The sequence below is a fragment of the Ahaetulla prasina genome, chromosome 4, assembly GCF_028640845.1.
Source record: "Ahaetulla prasina isolate Xishuangbanna chromosome 4, ASM2864084v1, whole genome shotgun sequence".
Classification (NCBI taxonomy): domain Eukaryota; kingdom Metazoa; phylum Chordata; class Lepidosauria; order Squamata; family Colubridae; genus Ahaetulla; species Ahaetulla prasina.
In genome coordinates, this window is record NC_080542.1 from 63,167,089 (window position 1) to 63,182,794 (window position 15,706).

Below are 15,706 nucleotides of genomic sequence, written 5' to 3' on the forward strand. Positions count from 1 at the left end.
GACTAGAAGCTGGAACTTATGAAAAATAGTTGCAGGAATTAGGTATGTCTACTTTAATGAAAAAAAGGAATAGAGATAGCATCATAGCAATCTTCCAATATCAAGGAGCTATCACAAAAAAGAACGGGTCAGCCTCTTTTCCAAAGCACTTGAAAGTAAGACAAGAAACAATGGATGGAAACTAATCAAGGAGAAAACCAACCTAGAAATAAGGGAGCAATTTCTTGACAGTTAGAACAATTAATCAGTAAAACAACTTGTCTCCGGAAATTGTGGTACTCCATCACTGGAGGTTTTTAAGAAGAAATTTGTCTAAAATGATATAGGCAGCGGCCCCCAACTTTTTGGGGGCGAAGGGCTGGTTCTGTGATGAGTAGTTTTTCCAAGAACTGGGGATGGCGTGTCATTTCACATGCTCTCTGGATCCTGCACTTGCACGGATGGGGCTTTGCTCACTTGTGCCACAGAACAGTGCTGGCCCCTGGCATAGAGTGTTCTGCTTAACTAGAAGACTTCCAAGGTCCCTTCTAGATGTGTTATTCTGTTAACCAAATAAATATTTTTAAAAGATACATTTTTACTATATGCATATGATGACAGTAGGTAAACCTTTTAGTAAAAAAAAAAGGAAGTGTAGTCTTACGCCAACAATAGGTAAAAGTTTCCCTTGCACATATGTGCTAGTCATTCCTGACTCTAGGGGGCGGTGCTCATCTCCGTTTCAAAACCAAAGAGCCAGCACTGTCTGAAGACGTCTCCGTGGTTATCATCACTAAACGCCAAAGCAAACTCTGTTACCTTCCCACCAAAGGTGGTCCCTATTTTTCTACTTGCATTTTTTACATGCTTTTGAACTGCTAGATTAGCAGAAGCTGAGACAAATAACGGGAGCTCATCCCATTACTAGGGATTCGAACTGCTGAACTGCTGACCTTTCGATTGACAAGCTCAGTGTCTTAGCCACTGAGCCACCGCAACCCTGCCACACCAACAATACTTTCATTTAAATGTTTAGATTTTGATTAGTTAATAGTTTTTTCACTTAATTAATTGTATGTTTTACAAACCATTATTATTATCAATAGCACATTAAGTTGTAGGTACAAAAACAAAAACACGGCTATGTTTCAAAACGTAAGTGTGGTTTTCAAGTACAATTTATGATCCAAACTAGATTATAAAATCCTTTAACACAATTTGTTTGTCTTCAGTTAATAGTATCAGAAAATTATTAGTTTCCAACTGGAAGAAAAGAACAAGGTTTTTTTTAAAACTGACATGTATTTTTTGTATTTTGAAAATTCACATAAATGTTAAGACTGAAATAAAGCACATTATTCAAGCCCCAATATATAAGATAGCTATCAGATTCATTATAATTTTCTCTATAATACTTAAGTCTATACAGCTATTTAAGTTATTCCTACATGTAATCTCCATATATTTACTTTCATTATACATAAAAAATTTACATATCAAATAAAATCTTGATGCATACTTATTTGTATTACAAAAAATCATTTGAAAAATATGTCTATTTATTCAGTTTATTTAAAAATCCCCCAGAGGATGATAATTAAAGTCTGCTCTTGATCAACAGGAACCATGCAGTACAGTGAAGGTGATATGAGTCTCTAAAGGTGTTTCTGAGATCTGATCCATTTATAATCCAGTCTTCTTTCACTTTAGGCTTACATCAAATTACCTCCTCCATCTACTGACTTTTTATTCTACCATCCTTAGCCATGATTTCCTACTTCCATAGCAGCCTTGTTTTATTCCCTTACAATCTTTCCTCTAATGAGATTTCTTATTTAGAGATTCAGTGAATTTTGAGGGTTGGTGAAACCTCAGTTTCATATCTTAATACCTACCCTACTCTGACTTTTTTTTTCTTTCCTTCATTTACACTTTCTCACCTTGCTGTTGTGTTGTCTTGGTCCATTTCTTATTCTTTTGCAGCTTTGTTTAGCTTCTCTGCATCAATATATCTGTTTCTTAATTCAAGAATAAAAGTTTTCTATCCTAGTGTATCCCAGAAGGTATGCCATATGATTAAAAAGGGCAGTAGGAATGTAAACAATAGTACAGAAATTCTATTTTTTTAATCCTTTACATTTCTTCTTTTACAACATCTAACATTCCTTTAATTAGTGAGACTGATGTTCTTTTACCTGTCATCACTTAGTCATTGCTCCTTTCTCCATAAATTTCTTCTCTCTCCTCTAGTAAGAAATACTACGTCAAGGTACAAAGTCTAGAACAGTGTTGGCGAACCTATGGCACGCGTGCCGGAAGTGGCATGCAAAACTGTCCCATGCCAAATGCGTGGCCTCGCCGGCTCCTCATTGCATTCCTGCACTCAAACACGTGCCAGCCAGCTGGCTGTAGCACATGCGGTGCCGGCGGAACCCAGAAGTGTGACGGTCCATCGCGCATGCGCGAGCCAGTACCCGGCCTTCCGGGTTGGTGTCGTGTGCAAGCACGATGGATCACCGCACTTCTGGGGTCGCCAGCACCGTGCACGATGGCCAGCTGGCCGGCGCACGTTCGAGCGCATGAACACGACAAGAGCCAGTGAGGCCGTGCATTCGGCATGGGACAGTTTCGCATGCCACTTCCGGCACGCAGGCCGACACGCGAGAGTGTGAAAGGTTCGCCAACAGTGTTCTAAAAGATTATGTGGTTTTTCATCTTTTTACTGTGAGTACAGCTAAATTGTATATTTATATTTTTCTAATAATTTCATATTATTTTTTTAAAAAAAAGAAACAGCAGCTTTCAGAAATCATCCAGAAATAATTGCTCTATTGTTTTTATTTTGCTCTGCATATATTGATTTATAGGCCCAACTTGTAGGAAGATTTATTTAAAAAATCAAGGGAGATTTTTGTTATTAGTACTATTAGATCTCTAAGGCGTATTATTTAAGCCTGTCTTAAGTAATATGCCTTACAGATCTAATAGTACATTTGGCTATGAACTAGGCAAGGAAGTGATTGCATTAAACTGATGATACAAACTATAGAAAATATTCCTTTTAAATGAAAATTGCTGGGGTTTACCTAAGGACCAAAAACAGTTAAATTCTGAAAGAAACATGCAAAATGGAATGCTGAAAACCAGAAAAGGGATAGGACAGGACAAGATAGGCATCTGGCTAGGCCTCTATTGAAGGAGGAAAGAGAAGAGAATGACTAGAGCAAGATGGATGGATATTATAGCAATGGGTATATTGTGGGAAGACCTGAAGGGACAGATTAAAGACAGATAAAACAGTATATACATTTTAAAAATTATCATTTTTATCATTATAATTCTCATCATAAGGAAAATCTATGTGGTTGATAAGAACTGACAGTAATTTGATGGCATATAATCAATAATAAAGTACAGATGTAGATATAATCTCTGTAAGTGACAGCATGTTTATGCATATGAAGAATTACAGAAATTACAGGAAATATGGAAAAGGTTGAGAAATATACAATTCTATAATAAAACATTTAAAGATGTAGACTCAAGAAGAGACCTGGACAATAAAATGTAAAAGTACCTATGACACTTATCTTAATGTTCTGCTCTATAATCAGCTGGAGAAATATGAAATTTATTTTTTTTTCAGTTAAAAATCTGAGTCTTTCTTCAAGAGCACATATGGAAGTTTAATCTCAGAAACCAAATTGAAAAAAAGAATGAATTTTCAAGTCAAGCTTATGGGCTCACAAATAGAAAAAAACATAATCATTCTTTTCTGAGAGCAGAAAGGAAAACAGAGAAGTTGCCATCAGTAGAGAAATAATTTTTAAAAAAATACTATAATAGGAATGAACTTTCTTTGTTTCTGTACAATGATATGTATATGATCTCCATATAATTAAACATTATCAGCATTCTATTACTCAGATTGCTTAAAGTATTGAAAATAAAGAATTGGGGGAAAAATCATAACTGTTAATTTTCATTTAGAATGTAAACATAAGCATAATACATTAAATTGAACATTAAAAAAAGAACTGCTATAACTCACCCGAAGTATTAATTGTATGATATTGGTTTCAATTATAAGCTAATTGTTTTATATATTAAAAATATAAAATTATTATTGAATTATTGTAATTCTTTCTTCCTCTCTCAGTGTATGTGTGTGTGTGTATGTGTTTGTTTGTGTGTGTGTGTGTGTGTTTGTGTGAACAAAAGAATGGATATTATATAGACAGATAAGCAGGTAGGCAGACAAAGAAAAAAAAGATAAAATATTTCGAAAATGAAAAAAGGAACTAGTAGTTGTGTGACTCTCCATTTTTTATGCATTTGCTAATTTGGAGTATTTGTGGGCATTCAAGCTCACTTAAAATCATATGCTATACTTTTTTTGGTTTCTGTTTCATAATACAGCCTTTTAGGCAATAAGCACTATGAAAATAATGATCCTGAAATTTTTCAGATTTTTATACAATTTCTAAAATAGTACCTTTGAATGCACTAAACTACATCATTAGAAATTTACCTCTGTGACTACAGCTTTTCATAAATAACTCTACTATATGAGCACCGACTCCAGATTAATATCATGCCTCAGTTAATTCCTATGAATTTGATATGGATGCCATCATAAGTTAACTTCGGAAAACTATCTTTTAAAAACTGAAGGATGGCTCTAAATCAAAAATTCATCTAATTCCATGCCCGCAGATGATTTCTGTAAGATTCCTTTCACTTTTAAACTATACTCTCAGTTGTTATGTATGCTGCAATTGAAAACTCTATTAGTAAGCAATTAGTGTGAGATAGTAAAATAGAGGCATGTAAAGGTTTAAATAAAATGGAGAAATACAAAATGAGATCAAAATAAGTTTTTTTCTTACAAGTCTCATAAAGGGAATATCTTTTAAATTATGTTAAAATAAGCCAATTACACAGATATTGAAGGCTAATGTTTGACTGCTCAATGTTTGTTATAATATGTTAAAACCAGCAGGATATAAGAAAAGTATAAAAACTATTTGTAATGTGATATCTCGAAGATAGAAAAATAGGCAAATCACTCCAAAAAGGATTGAAAGAATTCTGTCTTGTATCTAAATATTTGCTCTCCATCACAAACAAGCCATTTCTTATCCAGGTAACGTGGAGCTCTTTATTTATATATTCAGCACCATAACAGCAATTGGCTTATTTGTGCTATAACAAATCAATGTTTAATTCAACCAGTTACATCTTTTAAGAAAGAAGTATCATTATTAATTGTAGCACCTAAAAATAATTCCAGAAGTAGGGCAAGCTTACTAGCTTTATTTAAGCTTGAGAAGTAGGGCAAGCTTACTAGCTTTACTTAAGCATGTCTCATTACCCACTTCACTTTAAAGATGAATTGATAAAAAAACCATTGCAACTGAAAATCCAAAGGGAACATTATCAAGTATATCAGCTATTTTAGTTTCTTCCAATTCATGCCTAAGATTATCCCCTTTGGAATTGGACCGAGACAGTCTGACTACATTTTTAAGCCTCACAATTCCTAACCATGATGTGAAAAAGGACGCTAAAAGAGCAATGTGCTTTCCTATGTGATGTGTTTTCTCAAGAGTAGGCACTTCCTAAAGAAAGGCAGAAAAAAATTAACAGGATATGGCAGCTGGCTGTTAGCCAGAAAATAGAGAAAGGTCCATAATGATAAAGGGCACTAAATTCCCAGGAGCAGTAGAAACCATTGCTACTGAGAAAATGCATAAACTCCTTTCAAAATGGGAATAAATGAACTTGGCTTCCGGTTTCTAAGTCTAGAAGGCAAAATAGTATTTTTTTTTAAAGGGTAGATTTTAAAGAACATTGTTAGGTATTATCATATATACTGTATATGCTGTATTGCCATATATTAGCTATGCAAATCAGTTAGAAAAAAATATAACAAGTTTTAACCAAGAGAATGTAAAGAATTTTAAATGCACTTAATTTGAAGAGGCAATGGGTGTGGAAAATACACTGTTTTCTTGTGCTTAGAGAAACACTTGGACATTCAAAATGACTCAGAAGAAAAGCAGAAAACAACTGCAATTTTAGACCTAGGAAGAAGAATGTTTGTTTCTTATCTATTTATAATTGTACTTTACAATTCACAATTGTCTAATTAAACTCAAATATTTATTCTAGTTTCCAGCTTGCAGTACTTATCATTACAGTCAATCAACATCCTAAATACTTTTCCATATTACTGAAGAATTTTACCAGCTGGGACAAAATGGAGTTTAATATACAATGCTTGGCTGATTTCTTTTCTCGTGGAATGAAATATAACATCCCGCAAATCAACATAATGTAACTAAACATTTTTACTTTCAGTGTTCCAGAAATTAGAGTCCTACATTTTGAAAATAAAACCCAATCATTTTAAGCTACCCAGAAGTTTAAGACCATGAAATTATTTCACAGGTTTTTTTAATTTAAAAAAAACTTTTATATTTTTATTTAAAACCTTAATTCCCCACCATTCTGTCCTTAAGTAATTCAAATTATATTTCTTTCTTCCTTTTGTGATATGGATTAAATTAATCTAGTATACTTAGGATTCATATAAGACAAAAGGCACAGGCAACTTCTCCATTAATAATACTCAATTAATAATTACTGGAGAATAATATTCCTCCATTAATAAAAGCCAAATTATTCGTGAAAAATTGAATACCAAAACTAACAAAAATTCAGTAACTATTAGACATATAGAATAATATTAATTCAATAAAACATAGCTCTCACTTCAATTTCCATATATCTCTTAATCCACACATACAACAAACAATTTTTAATGTTAACTATGCAGCATGGTAAGAAAATGCAGTATTTAACAGATTACTTACAGAATGAATTTCACCAACATTTCACATTTAATTGTATTTATTTGGCAATAGGTTCCTCTGGGCAGAATTTATTCTTAGACATTAGTAAAATATCATTGTTTATTTTCTAAAATATATTACATAGTTTAATTTTCATTAAATTCTTTCAATAAATTTCTTTCAATTTAAAGAATTTAGATATACTTATAGTGGAAGTTAAAAGTTAAAGCAAACACCAATTAAAACTGTACAATGAAAGGTATTTCCCTATAGGGAAATAGCCTCCGAATTCTGATTTCCCCTCATCTGGTTTCTTGCGATTAGGTGTAATAATAATAAAAAAAACATAATAAAACAAAAGTTAATATATCATTTCACCCCTGTAAAAAATAAAGTATCTGGCAAATAATAAAAATAGCAGCTTATTCCAATTTTGTTAGGAAAATGGTTTGAAACTTTGGCTATTTTTCTCCTTTAGTGCAAAGAGAATTGAACTGAAATGTCCAAAAATATGACCCCACTCAAAGTTTCTATATAAAACCACTCTGTTTCACCTCAGCAAATTTGTCATTTTCCTGGATTAAATGGCCTTTCAGTACTTCTAAAGATTGAGAGCAGCCACCTGAAAAATACTTACCATTTCCTTCTTTTCTTAGATAATATCAAATGATCAGAAAAAAAGCAGCCACTCAGCTGAATAATTCTTTGGTAACTAAAAGACTTACCTTTTGTCCAGGCATATATAACATATTTTTCATAATTATAAAATAATGAAAGTATAAAATAACATTAATAGATTCCAAATGTAATCCAGACTATTGAGGGGCAATAATATGAATATGGCAAAAAGCTATATCTTTCTGCAGAAATGTTTAACCACTAAAGGATGGGGGGTATTAATATTTTATTCATTTAAGAAGTGTTTGGCCAGTTAATTTTTAAAGCAATGTACAGGGCTCATCTTACTAGTATACACATTCTAGTACAGGGCTCATCTTACATTTTCTCAATGCAACAAACACAATCTGGTAACATTTTCCTTGCACTAGGTTTTCATGATATTGTCACTGTTCACTTTATTTATTTATTTATTTATTTATTTATTTATTTATTTATTTATTTATTTATTTATTTATTTATTTTTTATTGAAAGAGTTTTTTAAAAAACAAAGACTTTTTCCCCCTCCCTCCCAAAAAAACCCCTTCCCCCCTCCCTTCCCCCCCCCCCGGCTTCCCGGGTCAATCACAAGGTATTGTTATACATAAACCAAACATAGAATAAAATTTTCCCTTCCAATCCAATTAACCACATCCAAAGCTTTTCATCTCCCAACCCCTCCCCATTACATAAAATAACTTTCTAATTATTCAAAGGCAATCTGATATTTCTTAATCTGATATCTATTTTGTAGATAATCAATCCATTTTTTCCATTCAATTAAATAACTTTCCTGCGTATTGTCTTTTAAAAAAGCTGAGATTTTAGCCATCTCAGCCAAATTAATAACTTTCAGTATCCATTCTTCTATTGTAGGTACCTCTTCTTTCTTCCAGTATTGTCCAATCAACAGTCTTGCTGCTGTTATTAAATTCAGAATCAATTTAGTCTCAATCCCTGTACAATCCGTTATAATTCCCAAAAGGAAAAATTGTGGCAGGAACTTTATCTTCTTCTTCAGTACATTTTGAATAATCCACCAAATTCTTATCCAAAAGACCTTAATTTTCTTGCAAGTCCACCAAATATGAAAATATGTAGCGTCATCACAATCACACCTCCAACATTTCGCTTGGATATTAGGATACATACATGATAATTTTTTGGGATCTAAGTGCCATCTATAAAACATCTTATAAAAATTTTCCCTTAAATTCTGTGCTTGTGTAAACTTAACATTTCTAACCCAGATTTTCTCCCATGTTTCCAACATTATTGGTTCCTGAATATTCTGTGCCCATTTTATCATACAATCCTTTACCAAATCCTTTTCCGAATCTATTTCAAGCAACACATTATACAATCTCTTTATATGCTCCTGGGTCTGATTTCTAATTTGCTTTATTAAATTTTCCTCCCTTTGCATTATACCAATTTTTTGATCTTCTTTCCATCTAGCACTTATTTGCCCATATTGAAACCAAGTATAATTCCTCCCTTCTTCATTTAATACCTGTAATGATTTTAATTGCAATCTACCTCCTTCAATTATTTATTTATTTATTTATTTTGTCACAACAGACTTTACTTCTAGCCTACATCAACCTAAAGAATGTTTCATACAATCTGGCAATAGATACAATCTAGCAGGCTTTATTAACCATATAGTTACAACTTCACCCAACAGCAATTAGCCACTTTGTGCCACTGGAAGAATGCCTTTTTCCTTCCGGTTGCTGGGAGCTGGCCTCCATGGTTTGTCATAAAAATAGGTTTAGTGCCATTTCGAAAAATCATTAAATTTGTGTTTACACAGCAGGACTAATGCTATCTTGAGAGCAATTATTCTGGAACATAAAATGCTTGATTTAAATTGGAGAAGAGAGCACGTATTGCCAGCTGTGCATGTTAGTTTCTGTCACCACTGAGTATATTATAAGATTTTTACTGCTGCTGCTAACAAGCTTTTTGCATGTATTTGTATTTTTATTAGTTTTAATACTGAAGGGAGAATAACTTTATTTTGCCTACTATATTCTTGCCCTATGGCTATCATTCTGGGTGTTTCTGTCCACTGAGTGCTGAAAACTGGTAAGCGCATGCGCGCCAGTCAGCTGATTATTAGGCATCCGTGTGTGCTAGAACCCGGAAGTTTGGCTTTTCTGGAGCGCGGCACCGATGAGCGTGACCATGCGTGTGCGACATTTCTGCATGACCTCACTGGTCAAGATGAAAAGCTGTTGAATAAATCTTGAGGCTTTTCAGCAAACATAACTGATTTTTAATAAGATGCCTGATGGTTTATAAAAATCTAGGGTACAGTGGGAATCTGTACAACACTGTTATAGTACGTGTCATGTTGACATCATAGAGTAATAGAGACACCTGTGACAGTTTATGGTTTGCTATCTAATTTTTTTTTAGAGAAAACCTGGAGGAAAGTCACTGGCTCTATTTTCTTTAACATATAAATTAATTTCCTCTTGGAAAAAGATCTTTTTTTTGTGACCTCAATCTGTTTTCAAATACTATTCATGTTGATTTAATAATATTCTCTTAGTAGATGTTACCTGTTGAGGCAGTAGCACATATTTTCCTTTACAGTCCCTTTTATTGTGCTTGGTATTCAAGCTCATTTTTCCAATTCTTATCAGTACCAAAGTTGGTTAGTTGGGATCTTTTTGCTTCCTACTTACAATTAATTCATCAAAGATCTCTAGAAGCTTAATAAAGCTCTTCTTCATCACTATTGCCATTAAAGATTTTGGATTTGTTCCTTATGGATAGCATAAAAAAGCTATGTCCAAGTTCTAATCCTTTGTACACAAGCATACAAGGGGGGAAAAATTCAGTTTCGAAAAATCATTAAATTTGTGCACATGCCTCTATCAACCGCAGGAGTTCCCAACACCCAGGCTGCAGCCCACTACTAGGCTATGAGCCATTCACAACCAGGCTGTGGAAGCAGTGGATGAGCATGCATGTGCGTATTCCCACTTGCACTAGCAGCAGGCAAGTGCATACACACACACTCCATTTGTATGAGCAGTGGGTGAGCGTGCCTGTCACTCACACACATGTAGATATGCACACAGACACACTTACCCACCATTTGCATGGAACCATTCCCCCCCACCGCCGCCAGTCTGCAAAGCAAGAAAGATTGGGGAACCCTAATCTACCACATGTCTACTCAGAGATAAATCCCTCTGATTGTAGCTGAAGTCAGGATAAACTTTGATAGATCAGATCCATATGCAATGGTAAGCCAGTTTCCAACTATTTATTCAGGCTATTCTTTATTCTGAAAATGCTGGTATTTGCTATTGTTCCTTAAAGTATTAGCAGATACCTTGTTAAGTTTAACCAAAACCCAAAATATAATATAGAAGAGGTTTTGCTGTAAGTTCATAAGTCAGGAAACGGGGAACAGCTGAACAGAAAACTGTTGAGCAGATATGCTCAACAATAGTTCCTACAGCTACAATCAAAGGGGCTTATCTCTAAGCAGATTGCACTTATGGCTATATCCATGTTGCTTGGAAATTTTACATTTTTTTATTATTTCCTAGTATGATTTGATTGCTTATTAGTATCCTATAACTATCACTAAGTGTTGTATCTTATGATTCTTGATGAATATATTTTATTTTTTCTTTATGTACACTGAGACCACATGCACCAAAGACAAATTCCTTGTGTGTCCAATCACATTTGGCCAATAAAGAATTCTATTCTATTCTATTCTATTCAGCTATGGTAGTACAGTAGTTAGAATGCAGTATTGCAGGCTAACTCTGACCATAGCCTGGAGTTTGATCCTGACCGGCTCAAGGCTGACTCAGTCTTCCATCCTTCTGAGGTCAGTAAAATGAGGACCCAGATTGTTAGTGGAAATATGCTGACTCTCTAATCTGCATTTATATAAGTCTAAGAGCTATTGCTATTCCATCCAAAAATTCCACACATTCTAATAGCTTATGCTTTGTGCAATTAATGCTGTATAATAATCATTTTTAATAGCGAGTAATTTTCCCACATCAAATTATAAAGCCTACTATATAAATTTAGTCAGAAGCTTACAGTATAAATTCTGTCAGATTGCACCATTTTGTAGAATCCACTTTGTGCATCATCTCTTCGAAGGATTTTCCACACACTGGCAAGTTCTGTAGCATGAAGGATTCATTGCAGATGATCTGCTGTTGTGCACCTAGAAAACAGAAAAGTTCTGATCAAGTCAGCAAAGAAACATGACTATGGCCCACTTTGGAAAAGCATGAAGATTTTTTAAAATATACATCAAGAGAAAGTGTTCCAATCAAAATAGACTATTTAACTATTAAATATCTTATATCTTAGACATGACATTAGCTAGATATTTGAAGCCCTAAAACTTTTATAGGTAATCCTTGCTCTTTTATCATTTGTTCAAGTTACGACAGCATAGAAAAGTAACTTACAATTAATCCTCACATGTACAATCATTCTATTGCCCCCGCAATCATATGATAGCAATCTGGCTATTGGCAGCCAGTTTGGATTTCTAACCATGGCAGCGTTCCGCAGGCATGTGATTACTATTTGTGACCTTCCCAGTCAGGCTTCCAAAAATCAAAGTCAATGGGGAAACTGGAAGGAAGTCACAAATTGTGATCATATTATGTCCTGCTTAACAATCATGGGTGATTTGTTAATGATCACAGCCAAAAATAAAAATAAAAAAATTGTAAAATGTGGTGCTGTCCCAGGAGACCTCATTAATAACCACACTTTTTAACAATAAATTTTCCATTCCAACCCCATTGTGGTCACATATTGATTTAAAAAACGTAGTAAGTAAATGTAAAGGTTCCCCTCGCACATATATGCTAGTCGTTGCCAACTCTAGGGGGCGGTGGTCATCTCCGTTTCAAAGCCGAAGAGCCAGCGCTGTCCGAAGACGTCTCCGTGGTCATGTGGCTGGCATGACTCAAAGCCAAAGGCGCACGGAACGCTGTTATCTTCCCACCAAAGGTGGTGCCTATTTTTTCTACTTGCATTTTTACGTGCTTTCGAAACTGCTAGGTTGGCAGAAGCTGGGAGAAGTAATGGGAGCTCACCCCGTTACACGGCAGCACTAGGGATTCGAACCGCTGAGCTGCCGACCTTTCGATCGACAAGCTCAACCTCCTAGCCCGAGCCACCGCGTCCCCACAAAAAAATACAACAACGTAGTACTCCTGGAAATTATATTTACTTTTAATTATTTCAATATTGTTTTTAATGTTAATATTATTTTACAATTTAATAGCTCATTACTCTAGGAGTATATATATATTATGTATCATTTGGTTTCTTCACAGAAGCATAATTTTTATAATACTAAATTTTATATTAGTGTGATTGAGCCAAATAAATTTAGATTTGTCATATAGGATCAATGGGTATTAAATAACATATAAAGCAAAGTTTCTGTTGGGATGAATGGAGCTTTTAGTTGATTTAGAAAAGTAGTTTACTTTCCTATGATTTTTTTTTTTAACTTCCCAGTCTATTCTATGGCCCACAGTCTACAGCCAAGGAATGTACTAAGCAGGTTTCACCTTGTTTATCTTTTCTCAGTCAAGCTATATCAACTATCTTTTGTAACAAGAAATAAATATGTAAATGAATTAACCAAGAAAAGGGGATGGATCTTCAGGGCTGGATTTTGACAGATACTGTGCTTCCTGAAGACTAAATAAGACTTAAGATCCCGAAATATTTTTTTTGCTCCAAAAAATGCATTAGGGTTTATTTTGGGGAAACATTAACACCCAGTGTGCACACAAGAGGCGGCAACCGTGTGGGGCCAATGGTGTTTGCAGCACCTGCAGTCCACCAGCCCCTTGGTCAGCACACTCTGGGGCTGTGTAGTCCGCACAACACAGTGAGTTGATTTACCTGTCAAAGCAGCAGACAGAGGCCGAAATGCGAAGGGAAGCATGCAATCTGGATGTGCCATGCGGGCCATGGGAAAGCTGAGAGTCAGTAGGCGGGAGCCAGTGGGGAGATGCAGGTGGCGCATCTCCATACAGTTGCACCAGCATCAGGTAGAAGCAAAGGCACCGGGGGAGGGGGGGCAGATGAACCTGGCATGCTGTGCGGGCCCCAAGCAAGCCAAGACATGAAGACAAGCCTCCCACCACTGGCCAGCCCTCCGAATACTCCAATCCTCCAAACACTCCAGCCCACCAACTCGCAGTTTTTCTGTGGCATGTCCTGATCACCTGCCTTTCTCACATCCCACCCCCCTTGCCTCTGCCTCCAACTGCTGCCGATGCCACCACCCGAAGACAAGCTCCCATGGCTGGCTGCCCACTCTGGCCCCCGATTCTTGGCTTTTCCGTGCTCCATGAAACTTATCCAGATTGCCTGCCTTCCCCCCTCATTCCTCTGCCTCTGTCTGCTGCTGGTGCAGCTGTTACATATTTTATGTTATGAATATATCACAAATATAAATTTTGAATATAGAGGGCCTGTAATACAATCAGAGCAGTGGTGGGTTGCTACCAGTTTGCCCTGGTTCGGGTAAACCAGTAGCAATGGCAGTGGGAGGCTCCGCCCACCCACCCAAATGTCATGAAATACGATCTGCACATGCGTAGAAGAGGCACGCAAGTGAGCGAACCGGTAGCAAAGGTAAATGAAACCCATCCCTGAACCATAGTTAGCCTTTTCATGAACTCACTAGGAAACTCACGTTGCTGGAATGTGTGTACTACCAATAAGGAAAGATTCTGAGTGTGTGTATGAGTGATTTATTGTTGGTGGTATCAGGTAAAGCCTTAGTGGGTGTTCAGAATGTATTGGAGTCTTGGAATAAACAACGATGCCTTGTTGGGCATAACTTATTGTAGTAAGGTAACTTTGAACTTAGACAAGTATATGTATATATATAAAGAAATTAAGGGCCGCGGTGTGGCTCAGGCTGTAAGATAGCCTGTTATTAAACACAGCTGCCTGCAATTACTGCAGGCTCGAGTCCCACCAGGCCCAAGATTGACTTAGCCTTCCATCCTTTATAAGGTAGGTAAAATGAGGACCCAGATTGTTGGGGGGGGCAATAAGTTGACTTTGTATATAAATATACAAATAGAATGAGACTATTGCCTCACACACTGTAAGCCGCCCTGAGTCTTCGGAGAAGGGCGGGATATAAATGCAAAAAACAAAAAAAAAACTAAACAATTGCACACTTGCTGTACTTTTTATTTTCTGGTTAGGTCTTATTTTCAGGGAAGCATGCTAATATCCAGTGCTGCGTTTTTCTTCTCCTTTTTACTACAGTATAGCAGTTTTCTATTTTCTCTTAGGAATTAATAGCAGATGCCAGGACCTGAGATGAGATTTGCTGAGAAATACTTGCTTCGTGTCTATAACAAAAGCATCTTCTTGACCAGTTTGAGATAGATCTTCAGCAGGGCTACTTCTATCATTTCAGACTTTTATTTTTTATTTACACTTCAGTCAAGGAAATATAAGAACTGCATGAAGAAAATGGATCACTATTCATTTAAAATATTGCTGCTGAATATATTTTCCTTATGGAAATACAATACCAGTTTCTTAAGCTAAATATTCAAAGAAAAATAAAACAGTGACTCCAACTTGTACAATTGTGTTGATTTTTCTCAGAGTCTTGCTTTTTCCAAATAGTTATATATGAGGCTGTCCTTGTAAATATTGAAATTTAGTTTCTAGAAGCATCACGTTTTCTATATTTCATTCTAGTTATGTGTAAGATATATACTTTGAATAAAGGTTATCAGAATTTAATCTTTTAAGGGCTGCCTTTTTTAAAGAGAAACAATGAAAAAGAATACAGATAGAAAATACCAAGTTTCTTACCTGCAAATCCAATTGTTATTAGGCTATTAGCTGGAAAAAAATAAAGGAAGTATCTATTAGAGTGCTATTATTCTAAAATACATTAAACTAATAATAACCTGATGACATCATCTTAAGTTTAAATCATACAGATTTTAAGGAGAGCTATTTGCAACCAGCTGGTTCCAACCCACAAAATATCTATGGTATCAAACTAGTGAAATGGGCTGGAAGAACATGATATCTAACCCACTTCCACATAACCTAACAAAAATGAAATTAGTATCAACCACAAATAAACAAGAGAATCCACTACAGAGATAAGAACTTTAAGCTAGCAGGATTCCTATTAACATGACTT

At 35.4% G+C, this 15,706-nt stretch overlaps 1 protein-coding gene across 2 annotated transcripts in view; it reads right to left on the bottom strand.

The window, feature by feature from the left end:
• The window catches only part of RAMP3 (receptor activity modifying protein 3), a 74,160-nt gene that overhangs the window by 21,396 nt on the left and 37,058 nt on the right, over positions 1–15,706 (bottom strand). The window contains exons 2-3 of one of the 2 annotated variants that reach the window (XM_058183229.1): positions 15,367–15,396; positions 11,578–11,707 (exon numbers count right to left, since the gene is read on the bottom strand). In XM_058183229.1, coding sequence (XP_058039212.1) covers positions 11,578–11,707; positions 15,367–15,396 — 160 coding nt within the window. The remainder of the gene's footprint in view (positions 1–11,577; positions 11,708–15,366; positions 15,397–15,706) is intronic. The other variant, XM_058183230.1, reaches the window with a different exon arrangement.